Source organism: Ranitomeya variabilis, chromosome 6 (assembly GCF_051348905.1).
Source record: "Ranitomeya variabilis isolate aRanVar5 chromosome 6, aRanVar5.hap1, whole genome shotgun sequence".
Taxonomy (NCBI): Eukaryota; Metazoa; Chordata; class Amphibia; order Anura; family Dendrobatidae; genus Ranitomeya; species Ranitomeya variabilis.
This window is the reverse complement of record NC_135237.1, coordinates 500,351,097-500,375,928: the sequence shown is the minus strand read 5'-3', so window position 1 is coordinate 500,375,928 and position 24,832 is coordinate 500,351,097. Positions and strand designations below refer to the sequence as shown.

Genomic DNA, 24,832 nt, shown 5'->3' with positions numbered 1-24,832 from the left:
CAAAATGTTGAGAAACTCCTGGCAGACTCGTAGCTGATAGCGCCCTTTCGTGTGAGTGGCATCTGGGCACCATGATAAACTGTATCCGGGCATTAAGTGTGAACGGTGCTTTGGCAGTAGATAATCTGTGAAGCATAATCCGGGTTGCGTGTCATCGTCATAGCAAAAGGCAATTTATATCCCAGAAGTAAGGAAGCGGCGGTGAGACAATAAAGCCCTGATTGTGGCTCCCCGGCTGTGCACCCTGCAGTAGGCTCCGGTCGTAGCCGCCGTGGAGCTGCACGGCAGGTTATTTTCAGCGGTTTGTTTGCTTTTTTGCCTTCCTGTCGCGTATGAAGGATAATCAGGAGTTGCTTGGAAACGACAGCCGGCAACAATTATATTCCCACTTAAGAGATGATGCAATTTGGCCGCTGCATGTCCCGGCCTAAGCAAGTAGAGCTTAGCAAATGGGCAAATGCTTAATCACTTATTGTATGCAGCTCATCTGTGACATTTCTCCCTGGTTGTCTATATGCAGAACGCTGGTGATTGTCATTAAAGGTTGTTTCCTGCCCGGGTATACGCTATAGTCATATCTATAGGGGGTCAGGAGGTGACATTTTCATCCCAAAATAGATGCCAGTACTATCAAAAATGTTGTGCACCTCATGCCTAAAACTAATAGATGGAGTTCGTTGCATTGTCTAAAGGGGTGAAACTTGAGACTCTAGGCCCCTAGTGCAAAATTTATAACAAGCCCCCCTTTATCTTGTCATCGTATGTAACATTCATCTCCTTACCCCCTTTTGGGCTCAAAAGCCTTTGATCATAACCATGTACAGTTATATGAAAAAGTTTGGGCACCCCTATTAATCTTAAGCTTTATGTTATATAAAAATTGTTTTTTTTTTTGCAACAGCTATTTCAGTTTCATATATCTAATAACTGTTGGACACAGTAATGTTTCTGCCTTGAAATGAGGTTTATTGTACTAACAGAAATGTGCAATCTGCATTCAAACAAAATTTGACAGGTGCATAAGTATGGGCACCCTTATCATTTTCTTGTTTTAAAAACTCCTACCTACTTTTTACTGACTTACTAAAGCACTTTTTTGGTTTTGTAACCTCATTGAGCTTTGAACTTCATAGCCAGGTGTATGCAATCATGAGAAAAGATACTTAAAGTGGCCACTTGCAAGTTGTTCTCCTGTTTGAATCTCCTCTGAAGAGTGGCTAAAGCAGCACTCGAGTGGTTTAAGGGGAAACGTGTAAATGTTTTGGAGTGGTCGTGTCAAAGTCCAGACTCTTAATACAATTGAGAATCTGTGGTCATACTTGAACAGAGGAAATCCTCTAACATGAAGGAGCTGGAGCAGCTTTGCCTTGAGGAATGGGCAAAAATCCCAGTGGCAAGATGTGGAAAGCTCATAGAGACTTATCCAAAGTGACTTGTAGCTGTAATTGCCACAAAAGGAGGCTCTACAAAGTACTGACTTTATGCAAGTGAATAGTTATGCACGCTGATGTTTGTCCAATTTGTTGTTTGCTTCACAAAAAAAACGTAAACAAAATGTTCACAGTAGGCATGTTATTTACATGTAAACCCAGGGAAATTCCAGGTTGTGAGGTAGCAAAACACGAAAAAAGGCCAAGAGAGTGAATATTTTTGCAAGCCAATGTATAGCTGCCCGCGCTCCATACTTGACAGTATAGAGCAAGAGACCCCTGACCACTAGCGTTTTCCTGAAGCAGCTTTGCCTGGGCAAACTTGGCGTCTAAAAAACCACATGTGCACATGGCCTCAGGCTTCGAAAGCTGCAAACTTTTTAAAAGAATAGACTGGTCCATTTTTCAGGCGGCTTCCAAGGGATTTAACAAAGGGGAGGAGGCTTATTAGTATTTGACATCATGACCGTGGGGTGCCGATGGGAGATCATCGAAGTCAGGAGCTTAACAAAGACTTTAGGTTTTGCCATTTGTATTCTTGGTGGCCTAATAGAGTGCCTGTAACACCAAAGCATGTGCAAAGCGCTACATACCTGACCAAACAATAGCAGGATCCCCCTGCCTAACACCCCTCAAAAGGTGAAATTAAGTTGAATAAAAAAAAATAAAGCAAGCTTTTAAAAAAAATATATATATTTCTATATACCTTAATAAATAAAGCTGAAATTGCAACGTTTGGATAATAAAGTAAATTCAATATTTACCCCTCATAACAGGGCAGAAATTAAAGGGAACCTGTCACTCCCAAAATCGATGGTGAGGTAAGCTCACAGTCATCAGGGGCTTATCTACAGCATTCTGTAATACTGTAGATAAGCCGCCGATGTATCCTGAAAGAGGAGAAAAAGACGTTATATTATACTCACCCAGGGGCGGTCCGGGTCCGGTCGGTGTCTCAGGTCCGGTCCGGCGCCTCCCATCTTCATTCCATGTTGTCCTCTTCTGGTCTCAACGCTGCGGCGCAGGCGTACATTGTCTGCCCTGTTGAGGGCAGAGCACAGTACTGCAGTGCGCAAGCGCCGGGAAAGGTCAGAGAGGCCCAGCGCCTGCACACTGCAGATCACTTTTCATTAATCATCTCTTTATCGTCCTGATAATCAGAGCCCATCAATCTACAGGAAGACCCCATTCACAATAATAGTTACAGCTCACCTCACCTCCTCCCCCTCCCTGCACAGTGACTACTGCACATATTGAATCAGCCCCTCTGTACAGCTATAAAATATGCTGCCCCCACTATAGTTCAGCTTCTACATTATTTGTATAGGCAATCTCCACATACGTGATAATTAGGCTATGTGCATACGCAGTTTTTTAAGACGTTCAAAATGTATGATTTTTTCAAGCCCGGAAGCTTCTTTTTCCGTAAGAGTTTTTGGAAGCTTTTTTTTTATTTTTCCCCTTGCAGCCAACTGCCTAGCACCATCGAGAATCTAGCGCAGGCTCAGTTTTGATGGAGGAGGCAAAATATGACTTCCCAAAGGAGCATGAATGGCTTTACGTCTTCTCACTCTGGCATGCCAGGCTTGGCTTGTCACTCTCCACAAGGAGAAACATTACCCCTTACACCCCAATAGAGGAGGTTGACTGACGCGTCTCATCAAACGTCCGTCCCCCAATCCACAGCCAAATTATGGACAAACGTCGAACAGGTGGCAGGGAATTCTGGCCAAATAAGAGGACATGGTTATACTGATCAAGAAAATGAGACAACGAAGGGATAAAGTGGTAAGTTGCTTGTGTGCATCTTTAACACACACTTTGGCCACTTTATAGGAAATATTAACAAGTCTTCACAGCGGAGAACAAAACAATCTAAATAAATTAAAAAAGAAATCAAATATTAACAAGATCGTTGATTTTATAAAACTGAACTAGAAAAAAAAACCTTTATGATTTATTTAGCAATTTACCACTCTGAAGCAACTGATTGCAGGGGCCATACTAAGGACGTCAGTGTCACAACTTCCCCTACGCTGAAGTTTGGTAAGACTGACACAAGGACTTCAGTCTCTAGTTCCCAAAAAATGGTCTCCCGAACCCCTTCATTGGTGAGAACAGCATGTTGTACTCCCCTGAGAGAGGAGGCCCAAGTGTTTTATTGACGTTCTTATATTAGCAGTAGGTTATTATTCTGTATTACATTGTAAATGTTTGTTTTTTTTTGTTTATATTCTACAGGTATAATCCTAGGACGGTTAAAAAAAGACGTTAAAGGAAACTGTAGAGGAAGAAGAAGACGACGTCCTGTGTAAAACAAATAAAACTGATGTCCAACATCTATCCTGGTGAAGAGATCATTGTGTCATTACATGCACAGAATACATAAATGATGGCTCAATGCGACAAGCCAATATCCGTCTATAAGGCTTCCTTACGCGTGTAGTGCACACGAGTCCATGTGGTCCCCAGTTGCATTACATAATGTGGTTGGTCCCCCCCTGAATTAACCAGAATGGGTGAAACTAGTAGGATCATAGATGGCGCTAAACATCTTGTTTTTAACTATTTTCTATAGTAAAACATTAATATAACCCTATAAATGATCGAAAGAAATAGAACTTGATATAGCGAACACAATGTTGGCTCCTGGAATATATAAAGGTCTGGAACTGAAATCCAGGTCCATTTCCTTCTGGTTTTTACCAGCTTTAGCAGAACCTGAACTTTGGGGATTGATGAACGAAGACAGTCTCCTCCCACGCGGAGTCAAAGAAGACTTGGCGTGTAGCTTTTATATGACATAAGTAAAAATTTGCTGCCCTTAAAGAAAACTTCTCAAATTCTGGCACATCCTTGTTGAATCCTACCTTCTGTCCAGACTTCATCAGTTGTGTATTCACATGTAAAATGGTCGGATCAGACAGTGGTCATTTGTCAGCTTGTGACACACTATGCATATTCCAGTCAGATGGCAATTTGGGATTTCACCCGTTTACATTGTAAAAACCGATCAGTGGCATATACTGTAGATCTTGCGGTTATTGAAACTTAACTCTAGTGTTGTACTTATACCATTTACACACAGCTCAGGTTAAAGAGGTTTTCTCACAAAGTATATTAGGTTAATACATCTTAGGACTTAGGATAACAATGACATCCACAATTGGGTGTATTAAAAAATGTTTCTGTGCTAGGATAATCTTATGTTTCCCTGCTATGTACTGTGTAGTGGCTGTGTCTGACAATGCAGAGCTGCTCCAGTTCATAGTCGGTACATACCATAGCTTCTGGCCCGAGGAGAAAGTAAAAGTCACTTGTGATGACTGAGAACACAGACAAAATAGCAGTGAATCACAGCTGCTACTTTCTGCTGTAACATCTTTCTTTCCATGTCTGTTTTATCACAGTGTTTCTGCCTACTCATCAGTCGTGAGCTTATCGTAAATCATGTCCATGACATATAAGCTCAGCGGCCTCTGGAGAGCCAATGTCGCTGGCTTGATTTATGGAAAACTTCGAGAACTGGAAACATTCACTCCTGTGATAAAACAGGAAGGGAAATGTGTAATAAAGCAGCAACTAAGAGACCATGATGTTTTGTCTGTATACTCGCTTATCAGAAGTACCTTATGCTCCCTCCTCCCTGGCCAGGAGCATTGGGCTGTGCCGACCATGAACTGGAACAACTCTGCATGGTCAGACACAGCAAATAACAGTATATAGCAGGGGCACATTTATAAGATTATCTCAGCATAGGAACATTTTTCCTATCGCCACGACAGCACCCACAACGAGAGAGGGGATCCGCCCACCTTCCGGACAGGAACCTACAGGTTAAAAAAGGGCGGCCCCCCCTCGCCCTCCAGTTTGGGTTCCTGTCCGGACGGCGGGAGCCTACAGGTCAGCTTACCCAGGTCCGCCAAGCCTCTGTGCGGTGTCCGGGTGAGAAAGGCAGAGTCGGGGGCCTGGAAGCAGCGTCGGGGGAGGTTCTGTGTTCAGCCTCCCCCCTCGTCTGGCAGGGACCGGCTCGGTGGAGAGAGCGGTCGTAGTGGCGTTCCCGGGGGAAGGCACGCCGCCCCGGGTCGACCACGCGCGCAGGACGCTGGAAAGATGTCGGCGCTTGTGACCCGGAAGTAGATGAACGACTTCCGGAGGAGGCCGGGAGGAAGAGCGCGGGACCTTTTGAAAAGAAGGCAGCGCTTGGTGAGTAGTGTGCGGCAGCATGTCTTCTACAGGAGACGCCGAACACCGACCGTTAGGTGAGCAAAGGAGCAGCAGCAGATCTCACGCAGGAGATGTGGCGGGCAGCAGGACCCTGGCACGTCACGTCGCATCTCACCCCCTCAAAAACCGGTACTTTATTGTTTCATCAGCAGTGGTGAGTTTTTATATTGAACCATTGACTGATACAGATTGTCCCCTGTATTATGTTTTCTTATAGGGAAAAAAGACCTCAAAATCCAAACATAAGCAATGTGCGCTATGCACGGAGCCACTACCTGACACCTATCTAAAAAAGCTATGTCAGTTGTGTATATGCCGCACGTTAGAGGAAGAAGCTCCCCTCCGTGTATCAGATTTAAGGGAAGTAATTAGGGAGGAAATAAAATCATCCCTTAAAACCAAGCGGCATGAAAAAATTAGCATGGAGGTGATATCTGATTCCAGCCCTTCATTACAAGAGGGCGAGTGCTCGGACACCTCATCATCGGCCTCCTCGGACGAGGAAGGAAGACCTTGTTTCTCCACAGAAAATATGGACGCTTTAATTAAAGCAGTCCGTACAACGATGGGGGTGGCAGAGAGCAAAGAGCCAAAAACCACCCAGGAGATCATGTTTGCAGGACTAAACCAGAGGAATCGTAAAGCCTTCCCCGTGGTTGAGACCATTAAAGATTTAGTCAGACGGGAATGGGACAAACTGGATAAGGGGTTCTTACCTTCGGCTGCAAAAAGGAGGTATCCCTTTGAAGATGACACCCTGTCTCAGTGGGTAAAAATCCCGAAAGTGGATGCGGCAGTAGCCTCTACTTCAAAAACTGCCTCACTACCATTAGAAGATGTGGGACTCCTTAAGGATCCCTCAGATAGAAAGGCTGACATGCTTCTTAAAAAAGTGTGGGAAGCATCATCAGGAGCCTTTAAACCTGCAATCGCAGGCACCTGTACGGCAAGGTCAATCATGGTCTGGGTGACGCAGCTAGAAGAACAACTTAAATCAAAAACACCTAGGGATAAGTTGTTGAACTCCCTGTCTCAGGTCAGAGAAGGAGCGGCTTACCTTGCAGATGCCTCAATCGACTCCCTGAAATTAGCTGCGAGATCGGCGGGGCTCTCAAACGCAGCCCGAAGGGCGCTTGGCTAAAGTCTTGGAAGGGAGATGCCCAGGCTAAAGCCAAGTTGTGCTCTATTCCGTGTAGGGGTGAGTACCTGTTCGGCTCGGTGCTGGATGACATACTTGCAAAGGCGGAAGATAGAAAGAAGGGATTTCCTAAAGCATTTAATCCCACTTTTAGGAACGCCTTCCGGAGACGCATGCCCTTCAGGAAGTTCCAGTCAGACCAGCAGGGATATAATCGTGACTGGGAGTCGTCGGATCAGAAAAAGAAAGGTCGATACTATAAAAACCCTTCATCTTTCTCAAGACGGAGACGCAGATAGAGCAGGTCTGCCAGTAGGTGGAAGATTAAAGTTCTTCTCAGCAGAGTGGCAGAAGATAACATCTAGTGCCTGGATAATGGGGGTAGTCGGGGCAGGCTTGAGATTAGAATTTTTGAAGACTCCCCCAGATCGTTTTATTGTAACATCACTAGACACTCTGGCCCAACAACAGGCCTTAGAGTTAGAGATTCAACAATTACTGACAAAGCGAGTCATTGAAGAAGTACCAAGAGATCAGGAGAAGACTGGCTTTTATTCTCCGCTGTTCTTAATCTCTAAGCCTGATGGGTCCTTTAGGACCATTATAAATTTACGCAGATTGAATGAATATCTTCAGTACCGCGCCTTTAAAATGGAATCCATCAGATCAACAACTAAGCTTTTGTTTCCTAGGTGCTACATGTCAGTGTTGGATCTAAAAGATGCGTATTACCATCTTCCAGTTCACCGGGATCATCGGCAATTCCTCAGGATGGCTGTATGGGTAAACCATCAGATTAAGCATTTCCAGTTCTTAGCAATGCCCTTTGGCCTATCCATGGCTCCTAGAATTTTTACAAAGATTGTGTCAGAAGCAATGGCCCATATCAGGGAAAGAGAAACCCTGGTGGTGCCCTATCTAGACGATTTTTTAATAATTGGAAATTCGATCGCTCAGTGTACATCTAGGGTAAATGCCATAATATCATCCCTACAGGGTCTCGGGTGGATAATCAACTGGAAAAAGTCAAGACTAGAACCAACAAGACATCAATCATTCTTGGGAGTTCTTTTAGACTCAGAAAAGCAGGCATCCTTCCTACCAGAAGAAAAGAAACAAAGGATCATTCAAAAGATCAAGGCCGTAAGGAAAGCTCCAAGCTTAAGTTTAAGAGACGCAATGTCTCTTCTAGGTTCTTTGACGGCATGCATATCGGCGGTGAGATGGGCTCAATCTCACACCCGAATGCTTCAGTACGAGGTGCTTCAGGCAGAGAAAGATCTTCACGGAGCTCTAAGCAAGAAGTTCAGTATAACGCCTGCCACTCTTCACGATCTCAGATGGTGGCTCAATCCAGTAAACTTGTCGAAAGGAGTCCTCTGGACCATCACCCCGGACAACGTAGTCACGACAGATGCCAGTCCGTTCGGTTGGGGAGCCCATATGGGAGACATTCTAACCCAAGGGCGTTGGTCAAGTCTAGAGTCCCAGAACTCCTCAAACCTAAGAGAGCTGTCAGCAGTCAACCAGGCTCTTCTTTCCCTGCTACCTTCCCTGGAGAGTTCACATGTTCAAATACAGTCAGACAATATGACTGTAGTATCCTACATCAATCATCAGGGAGGGACAAGGTCACGTTCCCTAATGACCACTGCAGCACAGATATTGTCTCTGGCCGAAGATCACTTAAAATCTTTGACAGCGGTTCACATAGAAGGGAAACTCAATATAGAAGCAGACTACCTCAGTCGCCATTCCCTTCGTCAGGGAGAGTGGTCCCTAAACCACCACATATTCAATCAGATAGTCAATCTATGGGGATTACCGACAATAGATCTGTTTGCTACGAGGGAGAACAAGAAAACCAGGAGGTTCGCATCCTTACACAGGGCAGACCATCCTCTCATAGTAGACTCCCTTCGTGTCCGTTGGAACTTCCGACTAGCGTATGCATTCCCTCCTATGTGTCTAATTCCGATAGTTCTCAGGAAGATCCGGGAGGAAGGAGCCAGAGTAATCTTAATCGCCCCCTTCTGGCCCAGGAGGCCTTGGTTCTCTCTCCTCAAAACAATGTCTGTCACCGATCCCTGGGTATTACCAGTGGTTCCAGATCTCCTCTCTCAAGGTCCATTCCGTCATCCAGATTTGGAGACTCTTCACTTAACAGCGTGGAACTTGAGAGGGAGCTTCTGAGGGAGAGGGGGTTCTCCGAAGCTTTAGTAAATACCTTGTTAAAAAGCAGGAAGGAGGTTACAACAAAAATCTATTCAAAGATTTGGAAAAGATTCCTTATGTTCTACCAAAAACCATTGGGGAATAATGCTCCGATCTCAGCCATTTTAGAATTCCTTCAAAAGGGCTGGGAGTTGGGTCTAGCGGTCAACACTCTAAGAGTTCATGTATCAGCCCTAGGAGCTCTGTACAACAGTGACATAGCTGGTAATAGATGGGTGGCTAGATTTATTAAAGCATGTCAGCGTTCTAACCCAATCCATATTGCCAGGGTACCTCCTTGGGACCTCAACTTGGTGCTTGAGGCATTGACTGAACCCCCCTTTGAGCCCTTAGAATCTATTTCGATTAAAAATCTAACTTTAAAAACAGCCCTGCTCTTAGCGTTAACATCTGCCAGAAGGGTCAGTGATATTCATGCCTTGTCAGTAGATCCTCCCTACTTGATAATTCTCCAAGATAAAATTGTCTTAAAACCTGATCCTGCGTACTTGCCAAAAGTGGCAACTAAATTCCATAGGAGTCAGGAAATTTATTTACCATCTTTCTATGAAAATCCGGGTTCAGATGAGGAGAAAAAATATCACACACTAGATGTTAAGAGGGTAATATTAGAATACCTGGATAGGACACAAAGCTGGAGGCAGAGTAGGGCTCTGTTTATTTCTTTCCAGAATCGGAAAAAAGGTTCTGGTGTCACGAAAAGCTCTATCGCCAGATGGATTAGAGAAGCAATATGTCTTGCCTACTCTGCCAAGGGAGTAACACCACCTGAAGGCATCAGGGCGCACTCCACTCGGGCCATGGCATCATCCTGGGCGGAGAAGGCAGATGTCCCCATTGAAATGATATGTAAGGCGGCAACTTGGTCATCACCTTCCACCTTTTATAAGCACTATCGCCTTGATCTATCTGCTAATTCCACCTTACAGTTTGGCCGCTCAGTGCTTAGTGCTGTGGTCCCTCCCAGTTAATAGTCTTTGAAAGTCTCTCGTTGTGGGTGCTGTCGTGGCGATAGGAAAACCGGTTTTTACGTACCGGTAATAGGATTTTACAGAGTCCACGACAGCACCCATACATTCCCCCCCTGTAATTAGTTACTTATTCCTGCACTCTGTTGAGGGTGTGCTTTAGAGATCACTCTATAGAGGTGGTGGTATTTAGTAGTGTTTAAGATAATATTGTCATGTACTGATTCATTGGCGGTATCCCTTGTACTCTGGAACACAAACTGGAGGGCGAGGGGGGGCCGCCCTTTTTTAACCTGTAGGTTCCTGTCCGGAAGGTGGGCGGATCCCCTCTCTCGTTGTGGGTGCTGTCGTGGACTCTGTAAAATCCTATTACCGGTACGTAAAAACCGGTTTTTATAACACATCCAATTGTGGAACTTTTTATTATTCCAAGATCTATTGATTAAAATGTACTTTGTCTTAGCACAACCACTTTAAGCAAAACAGTTTGCAGGAACCTGGTCCAGCGGCCACATCACTAGTCCCCCAGCAGCCAGACTAGAGCACTGCGATCCTTCTATCTTCGGGCATCTTGGGCGGCTCTTCTGGTTGGTAAGCATCTTGACATCACAGGGTAAACTAATCAGAAGAGGCCCATGGGATGCAGATAGTAGGAAGTTCACGGTTGTGGTGTGGCTGCCGTGGACTACTGACCTGGTCTCTGGATTTGGAAACAACCTATACATAGGGTAAGTGCTAAACGTATGATCACAGAGACATCCACTGATAAGTTGGCCGTGGACTGTTTCCCCAATTGAGTAGTCTTCTATGGACTCGCTGAGATAGTTGAGTGCTTTAGGGATCCATAGGACATTGCCTCTGGAGTACCTCTGATGTCACACTTGTTCCCATGCATTTGCCAATGTCTTATTCTAGCATATGAAATACTTTAAACTGAAAAGATGAGTTCACACGTTGCATATTTGGTGCGGATTTTACTGCAGCTCATCTGTAACAAAATCTGCGTGTGTTGCATGAAGATTTTGTTGCGATTTTAGTACAGATTTAACCTATTCCATTGTAAACGGTAAAATCCGTACAGGGAATTGACAAGTGACAGATTTAACGATCTACACCACAGGTCAATTTATGCTCGGAAAAATATCCCTAATCCAATTTGTTGAAATGTCATCATCTTAGCTGGTACTGTATATTATGCTACAGATCTTCTGGATGGAAAACTGCATCAGATGTGGGAACTTCCCCAAAGACTTTCCAGGCATTTTTACTTGTACATCCCCTTATTTCGCAGTAGATTCCGATAAGCAGTGCGTGTGTTACTTGTGTTTTGAGGTTTAGGAAACTGTTTTCTTGTGCAGTTGGCCAAGCCTCATCAACATGTCGGGGTTTCGTCGATGTAACATCATGCCTGGAGATTAGAATGATGAGAGGTGTTGTCCACTCTTTTGATTAGGGCTCATTCAGACCTCTTTTTAACATACAACTGTTATTTGTTTGTCACTGATGGCACTCGTACCTATAATAATGGATGGGGTCGTCACATGATCTGGGTGACACATCAAAATTGGCAATGCAAGTCTATGGGCATGCGAGGGGGAGGGGAAATGGGAAAATACTCTGATACTGTCCCAGTGGCCTTCCAATTATTCAGAGATTGTTAGATAGGTGGTGACTGCAGACTTCGGAGTCCTCACTGCGTGTGCTTTGCATACTGTCAGGATTCACTGGTTTTGCCAATACAAGCAGTCACATGACCACAACTATGTGATTTGCAAACCTATAGTTATGTGCCGACTAGACGTGCTCTGCTTCTATCAGTTCCCTTGTATGGAGAAGCCCAGCATGTCTAGTCAGAATGTGGCTTGAAGTATGCAAATCACATACTTGTAGTCGTGTAACCGCCAGCACCAGAGAATCCTCACAACGTGCAGATTTATATCATCAGACCAGACAACCTGCTTCATGGTTAATTTTGTGATCAATTTTGCCTACTTAAATGAATGCATATATTTTGGGATACAATTTTTTTAATTGGGCTTGAATACATTTTTGCACCATTTCGCTTTTAATTGTATGTGCACCAGTGTGGAGGATAAAAAAAAAAATTCTGAATTGGATTTTTCTAGAAAAACTGATCTGATTTTTACGTCTCCAAAAAAAACATTGTGTGTACCTATGTTGATTAAAGAAGCATTCCCATCAAAGTTTTTATTCTTAGTATATTGCAATGATCGTATTATATAGCACTGTGTACTTACAATTGCTCATTTTGCCTTTCTACCCAGATAATTCTTCTCAGATCTATGTAGAAACAGGAAGTCTCTTGTCCCTGCATTTATCATTCCCCTCTTCATCTCCTGACCCAGCTGCTCCCCTTCACGCTGCTGGGAACTTTTGCAGTCATTACTTGCACAGAGGAAATTGACCTCCCGTTACTACATAGAGCTTAGAAGTTACTCAGTTTTTAATTACGTGATGTTATAGACCCAATGGAAAAAAAGAATTAACTGGGTAGAAAGGCAAAATGAGCAATTATAAGTGCACAATGCTGTATAATATGATGACTGCAATATATTAAGAGGATAAAAAGCTGATGGGAGTGATTCTTTAAAAAAAAAAAAAGTGAGCTAGATCTTCCACAAAAAGTAATTTTTATCAGCTCCTCCCTGCTGATTTATGACTACAAACCACAAAGATAATTGTTTACCAGTAATTTGTTTTTCGAGAACCATGACAATGCCGCACACAGAAGAGAGAGTATCTGCCCCCAGGAACAGGAACCCTACCAAAATAAGAGGGGTGGTACGTCTCCACTTCCCCCGGCGTGTTTACAGAGTATGAGATAACCGCCTTATTAGGATATACATTCATGCAAAGTGACTATTACTATTAACCTTTACCATACACTATTATATGCAAACTTTTTTTTTTGTATAACAAAGAGGAAAGTCTTTTATCGCCAGAAAAATAGTGGAGAGGAGGAGTAGCACGGTGTTGTCATTGTTCTGGAAAATCAAATTACCAGTAGGTAATAATCATCTTTTCCTCACCATGACAGCACCGCACAGAGAGATTAAAATAGAAGAAATCCCTAGAGAGGGAGCACCGCTGAAAGAACCTTTCTCCCAAAGGAAAGATCAGAGAGTCGTGGATCCAACCTGTAGTGTTTAAATATTGAGGTAAGAGAAGACCAGATTGCTGCCTTGCAGATTTGGATAACTGAGGCATTAGCTCTTACTGCCCAAGAGGTAGCCATGGCCCCTGTAGAGTGCGCTCTAATACCCCGAGGGGGATCGTGGTCAGAGGCAGAATAGGCTACGGTTATGGTCACCCTAACCCATCTAGCAAGTGTTGTAGATTTAGAAGAGAATAAACATGGCCGAGGACTTCCTCCACTGACTCCTTACCTCAAGGTATCTTAGGATACATCTTCTCACATCCAAGGAGTGAAACGTTTTTTATTCAGTCGCCATGACAGCACCAAGGAGAGAGGGGATCCGCCCTTCAGGCACAGGAAACCTACAGACATAAAAGGGCGGCACCTCTCTCCCGCATCAGTTGGTTTCCTGTCCCTGACAGGGGACCCAGCAGGGCAGGACAGTAAAACACTTCCAATACAGGGCACTCCCCTTTGGAGTTGCAGTTGCCCCTCGTGTTTTCACAAAGATAATGGTGGAGGTCATGGCACATCTTCATGAACAGGATATTCTAGTGGTTCCATATCTGGATGACCTGTTGGTCATAGGACACTCAGAATCACACTGCTCGGCCCAACTAGCAAAAGTAATTTCAGCCTTACAGTTGTTGGGATGGATTATTAATTTTAAAAAATCACGTTTACAGCCCTTAAGAGTACAAGAATTCCTTGGTCTCATCTTAGACTCCAGGTTGCAAGAATGCCGCCTACCAGACTCAAAGGTAGACAAAATTCGACAGAAAAACTCTCAAGGTCATTAACAATCCATCAGTCACATTAAGAGGGGCAATGTCACTATTAGGCTCACTCACGTCTTGTATCCCGGCGGTTCTTTGGGCCCAGTACCACACCAGAGTCCTACAGTGGGATATACTGTGCAATACTCGTCAGTTAGAAGGCCACTTTGATAGTACTTTTTCCTTGTCTGATGCTTCTATACAATCCTTACGTTGGTGGTTACACACACCAAAACTGCGTACAGGTGTTCCCTGGATAAACCATATATCTCGAGTGGTGACCACAGATGCTAGCCCCACGGAATGGGGAGTACATATGGGTGATATGTGGGTCCAGGGAGTTTGGTCACATTCCGAACAAATCTTATCCTCCAACCTTAAAGAGATTTAGTTATTTCCTTGTGTCCTTACAGGGCCGACACGTCAGGCTATTTTCAGACAACCAGGTAACCGTAGCTTATATTAATCATCGGGGGGGGGGGGGGGGGAACCCGATCCAGATCCAGATCTTTAATGGAAGTGGCGGGTCGTATCTTTCAGATAGCCGAAACTCATCTACTGTCGCTCACATCTCTTCATATAATGGGAAAACACAACATCATGGCCGATTATCTAAGTCGCAGAAAACTCAGGCAAGGAGATTGGGTTCTCAATCAGACCGTCTTCAACCAGATCAGACTTCTATGGGGGTGCCCAGATATAGACCTCTTCGCCAACAAAGAGAACAAAAAGTGTCACCGATTTTGCTCCCTAAACCCCAGAGACAATCCGTACGTGGTGAACGCCCTCCTAATTTCCTGTCATTTCAACCTAGCCTATGCCTTTCCCCCATTGAACTTGATCCCGATTGTTCTGAGGAAGATATGGGAGAACAGAGCTCGGGTAATCCTAATAGCGCCGTTCTGGCCCAGGAGGCTGTGGTTTCCGTGGCTGAAGAAAATGTCCATTTCTCAGCCTTGGATTCTCCCAGAACTCCCAGACCCCCTCTCCCATTGTTAAGAAACCAGCCCCGTGGGACTTAAACTTGGTACTTACAGCTTTAACTGAAGCCCCCTTTGAGCCTATTGAATCTGCTCCTATAAAAGTCCTGTCCTTTAAAACAGCTTTTTTGGTCGCTCTCACATCAGCAAGGAGAGTTAGTGATCTACAAGCCCTCACTAGACAGCCTCCATACATTCAGTTTAGAGGCGATAGGGTAGTATTAAGAACTGATCCTCTTTACCTTCCAAAGGTAGCGTCAAAGTTCCACAGACTACAGGAGATAAATCTCCCCACTTTTTGTCCTAATCCCACAAATCAAAAAGAACTTAAACTTCATTCATTAGATGTTAAAAGATGTCTGCTCCGATATATTGCATATATATAGACCCTTGGAAAAAAGATAGTTCTTTATTCATATCCTTTCAGGGAGTCAGTAATGGGTTTAGGGTGTCCAAAAACACCTTAGGTAGATGGATTAGAGAAGGGATATCTTTTGCTTATTCAGCAGGTGGCCTAGAAATTCCGGAAGGTATAAGAGCTCATTCCACTCGAGCCATGGCGACATCCTGGGCGGAAAGGTCGGAGGTCTCGATTGAGGACATATCTAAGGCGGCCACATGGTCATCTCTATCTACTTTCTTTAAGCATTATAGACTAGATCTGGGTGGCCCCTCCGATCTCACGTTTGGTAAAAGGGTGCTGGAAGCAGTAGTCCCTCCCTAAGACTCTTTTCTCTGTAATTCTCTTGTTGGTGCTGTCATGGCCACTGAATAAATACTCAAGCTACTTACCGGTAGCAGTGTTTTTCAGGAGCCCATGACAGCACCCCTATATTCCCTCCCTTTATGCTGGTATGGCTTATCACCACTTGTTTATATAAAATTTTAAGTTTACTCGCATGGTGGAATGTATAGATTATTTATGTGCTACTAACCAAGGAGGTCCTCTCATGCTCTGTAATCCAACTGATGCGGGAGAGAGGTACTGCCCTTTTATGTCTGTAGGTTTCCTGTCCCTGAAGGGCGTATCCCCTATCTCGTTGGTGCTGTCATGGGCTCCTGAAAAACACCGCTACCGGTAAGTAGCTTGAGTATTTCCCCTTGGGTATTTGGTTTATCACAAAATGAAGGAAGAACGATTTCCTCACTTTTGTGAAATTTATAACCTACTTTTGGGAGGAAGGCTGGATCTGGCCTCAATATTACTGTATCTTGCAGGAGGTTTATAACAGAGGATGGAACAATATCGCCTGTAACTCACTCACTTGCCTGGCTGAGGTTGGTGCCACCAGCAGTTAGTGCCTTTAGTGTAAGCACCCTCATAGTAGTGGACGAAATAGGTTCAAAAGGAGCTTTGTGAGAGCATTTAAAACTAAATTAAGATCCTAGGGGGCTACAGTAGGACGGACTACTGGTCTAGATGAAAAACATGCTTTTATGAACCTAGGTATCCATGGGTGATCAACAATCTTGTGATCAAATAATGCCCCTAAAGGTACCTTCACACTAAGCGACTTTGCAGCGAGAACGACGACGATCCGTGACGTTGCAGCGTCCTGGATAGCGATCTCGTTGTGTTTGACACGCAGCAGCGATCTGGATCCCGCTGTGATATCGCTGGTCGGAGCTAGAAGTCCAGAACTTTATTTTGTTTCTGATCACCCGCTGTCATCGCTGGATCGGTGTGTGTGTGACGCCGATCCAGCGATGTGTTCACTTGTAACCAGGGTAAATATCGGGTTACTAAGCGCAGGGCCACGCTTAGTAACCCGATATTTACCCTGGTTACCATTGTAAAAGTAAAAAAAAAACACTACATACTCACCTTCTGATGTCTGTCACGTCCCCCGCCGGCGGCTTCCCTGCACTGAATGTGTCAGCGCCGGCCGGCCGTAAAGCAGAGCACAGTGGTGACGTCTGAGACTGACATGACCCTTAGCCAAGTAAACCAGGCCCTTTTTGGTCAGAAAGGGGCATATAGTATACCCTGGCTTCGTCCTCGCGTCTTTTCTTTAATACCATGGGGATTAGGGGAAAAGAAAGGAAGGCATAAGCTAGGTGAAAATCCCATTCTGTAGAAGTGCATCTATCCCAATCAGAGAATAAAACTTTTCTACCTGGCAATTTTTTTTAGTAGCAAATAAATCTACCTCCGGAAGACCCCTCGCCGAGCAAATTTCCTAGAAAATTCCCCAGTTTAGAGCCCATTCTCCCTTTTTGAGAAAATGGTGACTTGGGTAAATCAGCGATGATGTTCTCTGATACTTGTAAATGTTAGCTTGAAAGGGATAAAAACAAAATTCTGTTCTGCTATGCAAAGTATTTTTTCTACTTCTAACATTAACTGATCTGACCTGGTTCCTCCTTGGCGATTTAAATAGGCCACTGTTGTGTTTTTGTCTGATAGAATCACCAGGTTCTTTCCTATAGCCCATCTCAAGCTTGCTTGTAGTGTTTTTTTCATTTTGGTTAGTTCTTTTAAGTTTGAAGAATCGCGTTTTATTTTGGAATCCCACAGTCCCTGAAAATAAAGCCCCTCTATGTGGGCGCCCCAACCTCTTGGACTTGCAACCGTGGTAATCACTGCTGGTTTTTGTGCTCTCCATGGGACCCCTTTTAAGAGGGTTTCCATATATGTCTACCACTTTAGCGAGTCTAGAATTCTCGTAGATAGTTGAAATTTGTAATCCAGCTGATCTATTGCTGCCTGTATTGTCAGGATATTCCACTGTAGACTTCTTGTCTGGAACTGAGCCCACTGCACAGCTGGAATTGTGGCTGTCAAGGATCCTAGCAAGGACATGGCTTCTCACTGTGACAGACTTTTCTGAACATTCAAGATTTTTTTTAAATTTTATCTATCGGAAGGAAGTATCGCTGGTGCATAGCGTCCAAGCTGTTGCCCCAAAAATATCAGAATAGGCTCGAGCCTTGTTTTTCTTTTCACTATCCACCCTATTCTTGCTAGGATGGAGAACACTTGTTTGACAGCTACTGCACAGGTCTTTTCGGAGTCTCCAACTATTAGAAAGTCGTCTAGGTATGGTACTATTAGTATGTGTCTCTTATATAGGATGTCAACTCCGCCACTATCTTGGTAAAGATTCTGGATGGTAGGGACACCCCCGAAGAGTAGGCACTGAAATTGTAGATGCAGGAGGTCGCCTTGGAATTCTACTGCCACCCTGAGATATTTCTGGTCGTCTGGGTGGATTGGGGTGTGATAATACGCATTCGTTAAGACTGTTACTGCCATAAACTAAAGGGGTACAGAAGCTACACTGTTGATCTTAAGGTTTCCACTTAGAACTTTTCTCTTTTTATGTAACAATTTAGGGCTTTTAGATTTATTATGGTTCTGTAGGAACTATCTGATTTTTTTTTATTACAAATAAATTACAGTAAAAACGTTCCCCTTTTTCTCAATCTGGCTAACACCATTCGTTTATCAATTGTATGACCTCGATTTCTAATGCAGCTTGGTGGTTCTTTCCTACCTGAGCTTATATCATCTAGAGTGGAGGAAAAGAAAAATGGAGTTTTAGGCCTCTGGAATATCCACTTGATATCTCATCCAGAACCGTACCAAACAAATAGTCGCCCTGGCAAGGAATTATTATTATTATTTATTTATTGTTATAGCGCCATTTATTCCATGGCACTTTACATGGGAGGAGGGGTATACATAATAAAAACAAGTACAATATTCTTAAACAATACAAGTCATAACTGGTACAGGAGGAGAGAGGACCCTGCCCGCGAAGGCTCACAATCTACAAGGGATGGGTGAGAGTACAGTAGGTGAGGATAGAGCTGGTCATGCAGCGGTTTGGTTGATCGGTGGTTACTGCAGGTTGTAGGCTTGTTGGAATGGCGCAGTTTCATTTTCTGCTGGAAATCGGCTGACCAATTTTTAAGCCAGAGGGCTCTGCATGCTGAGTTTGAGAGACCACAGACCAGGACAGCAAACCTAACACTATCCATTGATGCATCTGCTAGGTGGTCAGCTGCTTTCGGACAGGCTCCTAAAAGTTGTTCTCTATGGCTGGGACGCCAGCTCTTGCAGCCACTGAACCAGGAATCTGGCAGTTCATGTGGCTGCTATACTTGGTTTAAATGACCCCACTGCCGCCTCCTAGGTCCCCCTGAGAAATGAGTCAGCCTTCCTATATAATGGATCTTTCAGAGATGCCAAATTCTCAAAGAGAAGGGCCACATCTCTAGAAACCCTCAATCTTCAGGGATTTTTTCCAACCATTAATCAATTTGTCCTTAAATGGGTATTTCCACTTAATACTATTGGGCAGTGCCACCTTTTTAATCGGGTTCTTCTACTCTTTTTTTTGATTTGAATCGGCCTCCCTCTTACCAAACTCTCCCCGCTCTAATCTGTCCTGAATGCTGCTGCCAGGATCATATTCCTCACTAACCGTTACACCGATGCCTCTACCTTGTGCCAGTCATTACACTGGCTACCCATCCACTCCAGAATCCAGTACAAAACTACTACCCTCATCCACAAAGCACTCCATGGCTCAGCACCACCCTACATCTCCTCTCTGGTCTCAGTCTACCACCCTACCCGTGCCCTCCGCTCCGCTGATGACCTCAGGTTAGCATCCTCAATAATCAGAACCTCCCACTCCCGTCTCCAAGACTTTACACGTGCTGCGCCGATTCTTTGGAATGCACTACCTAGGTTAATACGATTAATCCCCAATCCCCACAGTTTTAAGCGTGCCCTAAAAACGCATTTGTTCATACTGGCCTACAGCCTCAACGCATTAACCTAACTATCCCTGTGTGGCCTATTAAAAAAATAAATAAACAATCAGGTTCCTCGCATCATGTTCTCATACACTTTATGCAGTTAATAGCCTCTGTGTCTGTACTGCTACATACTTAGGCAGTTAACTGGTTCCTGCAGCTTTACATGAACACCCGAGCCTTACACTATGGCTGCTAAGAATAACTAAAGCAATTGTTACCATCCACCTCTCGTGTCTCCCCCTTTTCCTCATAGTTTGTAAGCTTGCGAGCAGGGCCCTCATTCCTACTGGTATCTGTTTTAAACTGTGATTTCTGTTATGCTGTAATGTCTATTGTCTGTACAAGTCTCCTCTATAAGTTGTAAAGCGCTGCGGAATATGTTGGTGCTATATAAATAAAAATTATTATTATTATATTATTATTTGAAAAAAAAGAAAAAAATTTATGGACAGGAAATACTCAGTTTGCACTTCTCCATGTTACTAAACATGGAATCTTGCTAAGATCTGCGCTCTTTACTCCCATAGACAATTTTTAGCAGTTTCTTCCGCCAGAAAACATGGTTTGCCATATTCCCCATCAGATGATGATGGTTCTGAACTGTCCTTGTCAATCAATTCCCCAGATTCCCCTTTACCTTCCTCTGAGCTAATGTCTGCCAGTGTATGGTGTAATGTTATGTTCTCCCCATGTTTGTGTGGGTTTCCTCCCACATTCCTAAGACATACTGATTGGCAGGGGCGGACATGCAGCCGCTGCACAGGGGCCCTCATCAGCTGCTGAAATGTCTTGGTATATGTTGTGAGCTTAAGGATGTGGAAGGACCTCAGGTATGTCAAATTTCCCTTTTCGTACTTTTAACCTCATCTTTGATTTCCTGAAATAGGGACGGGGATTCCTCCTTTACCGATTTTTCTATACTTGAACCGCAAAGTTTTTGAGTGTAGGATTTTGGCAATGTCTCCTTTCACAAGGCACATTTCTTGTTTTGGTCTTGGTCATGGGCTTTCTTGGGCCTATCCTACAACCAGTAATAACACCAATCAGTGTTTATATAGAAAACACCCCATCCTAGGCTTTGGATCATTTTCACAAGGTAAGCTTAGATTCTCCACCCACTTCAAGCACACCTGCAAAGGGACCAACACCTCCAGTCCTTTTGTGTGAGCAGGTGTGAGAGAATTGATGGCTGCCTGGGTTTTGCCACATATTCCGGTGGCTTATCTTCTGACCCCTGAAGTAGCCACTGGATGCATATGCCAGCGCTTTCCTGATGTCACATCAGTCTTCACCACCACCTGGAAGCAGCTGTGCTGTGTATGCACCATCAGCAACCCAGTGCCATTATTTATTTTTTTTTTAACTTGCATGTTCGGCCCAGATTTCCAAATCTGGAAGTGACCAGCCAACATCCCCATGTGCCCTGGTTGTAGTGGTCCTCCGGAGATCAGTGTCTCCAACCTTGGACAGCACTCCGGCCGCGAGGATCTCAGGGTAGGCACCCTATCAGGAGAAATCTCCCAAGGTAACCTTCTCCAGGAACAGAAAATCACCCTGGGGGAAGTGGAGAGGTATTGCCCTTTTTATTTTGGTAGGTTTCCTGTCTCTCGGTGTGGTCATGGTGAAGGGAGAAGCAGAGCTGAATTATGTGTGATGGTATAGAAGTTAACTCGTTCTGCAGACAGCACTAGACAGTGGAACACAGACTAAAGAAACCCAACTGTAGAAATGTGTTTTATCTCCTATGCTGTAATGGACTGTGCCCGTAATGGGGGCAGCTTTCAGTCACCTCCCTGCTATATACAGAGGTCAGACACTTAGAGGAAGCAGACAGGAGCCAGGTTTTTCATCATATGATTTTTATATTGCATAATATAAAGTTGCATTTCAACAACCATATTTTGCACAGCAAATTGTTACAGACAGCATCTGAATAGATTTCACCTTACACAGCATTGTGTGTAGTGTACGGATGTTTCACAGAGAAACCATAATGACCATGGCAGACGGTAAACATTTTGGGCCTCCTAAGGGTCATCTGTGAGAACAGGACACATCCTAAAATATTACATACGAACAGAAAGGAATGTATAAGTGCTAATATGCAGCTGGGTCACCGGAGAGTGCGTGTAAACCATCGTACTGCAAGGCCACACAGTTACAGGGGTCTGTACTCGTAAGGGGCAGACTACCGAACACTGCAGCAGGAAACAACATTCATGAAGGTCAGGCCGACACATGCGACTTCTATGATTCCCAAAGTACAACATGCAACTTCACCACTGCAGAAAGGCCATCTGTTAAGAGACACAAGTCACATACAAATCTGACGTCAGGCACCAGCATATTTAAAGTGGATAGTCCGAAATCAGGTGTGTCCTGCCTCAACAGTGCCACCGTTGGACACAGGCTGTGCCTGAAATTGCAGATAACCCACACTTGAAATTTTGGGGGTTGATCTGCCATACCAGACATGACCAATATAAAATAGTGCTGTTTCCAGGGCTGTTATACGAACCCCTTTAATAACAGTCTGAAGGAGGTTAGGTGCAGAATCTCCCCATTGTGTTCTCCTAATACCCCACATACTAAGTGTTTAGCCAAACAGCCATCATCCCGATTTCCCCATTGCTAAATGGGCATTTTCTCTACAAAAATAAGTGCGTGCTGGGTGCGATAATGTCTGATCTCAATAAGGGAGAAAAAAAAATAAAAATGAAGGTCTGTAGTGAGCGTGCAACACCTTCTAACAGGTCATCACGGTTATGTACTGCCATTACTTGTCCAGTAACTCGTCTGATACAGCTCTTATCCAATACTAGAAGCATCATGGTGGGTAACACAGACTTATTAATACGTGGCCATAGGCCACCGTACTTATGCATCAGGATTGGCAATACTAGGGCACTTACATGGCCGAGAGGTACTTCCCAGCTTAGCAAATACAAGCTACCATTTTATTTTTCTCCTGTATGGATCTGGCACATATCAGAGGCGTAATGGCCAAACTCTGTAAAGGGCTCTAACACTGAATGACTGTTCCAGCCCACAACAGGCGCTCTGGTCACACAATCAGTTCAGTTCACCGTCCCACCTACTTGTTTTCCCCCTCTCCACTTTCCCCATTTTCTTTGATTGACAGCTCTGGCTTTATTGAGCCAGAAAACAGCGGAGATAGATGGAAACTAAGTAGGTGGGAAGGTGCACCTAAGGCTGTGTGCCCACGTTCCGGATTTTTAGCGTTTTGGCGGCGGTTTTCCGCTGCAAAAATGCTTACATTCAGCATCCCATTATTAGAATGCATTCTGCAATTTGTACCCATGCTGCGTTTTTTTCCTCAAAAAAAAAACGCATTGCGGAAAAAAAAAATGCAGCATGTTCATTAATTTTGCAGAAACTCTGCGGATTTGCCGCTATATTATTGTATTGGGATGCTCTGGGGAAAAAAAAAAGGGAGCGGATTTCCTACGAAAGCAGTCCGGTTTTGTTTAGGAAAATTCTGCGAACAAGCCTGAACTTAGGCTATGTGCCCAAGTGTCTGGGCATGCAAAAAAAAGTTGCAGCGAACGCTTGTACTTTGAACACTCATTCTGTGCTGACAAGTCCCCTTAAATTACAGAGGATACATTTCAGGGCTCTAGGAATCCTTTTGAAGGTAACTACTGAATTACTGTCACAAAAATTGAGGGCACAACTAGGATTCTGTCAACCCTCTAGAAGCAGCTTGACATTGCCACTCATCCATTCATAAAGTTAATACACATAAAGGAGAATGGGTTTTCCCAGTTTGGCATGAAAGTCTGCAGTCACTCATTTGGACTTCATTCCCAGGCAGATTCTAAGCCTCACAGAGATGGGATTCCCCCCGAGCAGAGCGGAAAAAGCCGTGTTTGCCACTAGAAATCAAGGCATAGAATCAGCCATGGACTGGCTGATGGAACATGAAGACGATCCTGACATCGATGAGCCCATTGTGCTGGACACCAAAGAGGATGCGAGTGGGCAGAAGCCACAAGAGATGGACACAGGTTCACCGGAAATGGACAAAAGGGCATCTTTAACCGAGGAGGAGAAGGAGCGGCAGACGAGAAGGATGATGGAGCGGATAGCACAAAAGCAAAAAGAGCGAGAAAAGCGGGAGAGAATCGAGCAGGAGAAACAGCGGCGGAAGCAAGGACAGGAGTTATCCGTAATCAGACAGAAGATGCAGGAAGCAGCGGAAGACAGGAGGAGAGGATGGCAAGAGAACGCGTCAAAGAGAAAATCGCACGAGACAGAGCAAACGAGACGGTACGGAGGGTCCACATCAGATCCGATATCCCCCCTGCAGAGTCACCTCAGGCAGCGACCACACCCTCCCCATCGTCCCCTGTACAGGAGCCTCTCACCAAGAAGGAATACGATGAGTGCCGGATTCAGGCGCGCCTACTTGATGGCACAGCCCTGTCTCAATGTTTGGTGCCCGTGAACAACTGGCAGCCGTCTGCTTATATGTGGAGCTAAACTGGCCGGGCAGTCCAGAGAAGCCCTTCTATTCTACCTTCTGTCCCCCAGCGAGTCTTCACAGAGGAAGATATGGAGAAACCACTGCAGGAACTTGGTTTGGTGCCTTCTGCAGTCTTAATTGTTGCTAAAAAATAAAACTGCATAAAGATCTTTTCTGTCTGAAATCAACAAAAAAAAAAATGGAAGTGGAGAAAACCTGAAAACGGACACCAACACTGAGGAAAATCATCACCTTGTGTTACAAGGAGGGTCACACAGACTGACTCCATCACCTCCCCAGAGTGTGATGTGCTAGATTAAGTATTTCCGGGGTAATAAAGCAGTTGTGTGACACCCTGAAAAAACAAACAAGAGAATTGAGCAAGGCTGGACGTGTCTTAGTCGGAATGTGGCTGTATTTTTCGGACGATGAGTCACTCAATCCCCAAATTTGAAAAAGGGGAATGAGTTTTTTTTATACTAAATGAAGCTTACAGGGTGGGGGTGGGAAAGAGCTGTTCGGTGGTGTAATGCTGCGAGGCCTAGGCTGGTAGGAGCAGGGTATTCAGTGGTGAGGGGAGCTCAGCAGACGTTTTGTGAAAGCCCAGAGCCCCCATGCACTTCCATGGCTTCAATGCAGTGAACTAAGGGAAAATGACAGCCAGA

The 24,832-nt window shown here is 44.5% G+C and overlaps 1 protein-coding gene and 1 pseudogene across 6 annotated transcripts in view; both read left to right on the top strand.

Moving 5' to 3' along the window:
* NBN (nibrin) overlaps positions 1–3,771 on the top strand; it is a 61,469-nt gene extending 57,698 nt beyond the window's left edge. For all 5 annotated transcript variants that reach the window (XM_077270800.1, XM_077270801.1, XM_077270802.1 and 2 more), the window contains exon 16: positions 3,672–3,771. In XM_077270800.1, the coding sequence (XP_077126915.1) occupies positions 3,672–3,705 (34 nt within the window). In that variant the 3' untranslated portion in view covers positions 3,706–3,771. The remainder of the gene's footprint in view (positions 1–3,671) is intronic.
* Positions 3,772–17,435: 13,664 nt separating this feature from the next.
* LOC143782873 (UBX domain-containing protein 1 pseudogene) lies at positions 17,436–24,477 on the top strand (annotated as a pseudogene). Its single transcript, XR_013217061.1, has one exon. The product of XR_013217061.1 is annotated as a UBX domain-containing protein 1 pseudogene (transcript).
* Positions 24,478–24,832: the final 355 nt, after the last annotated feature.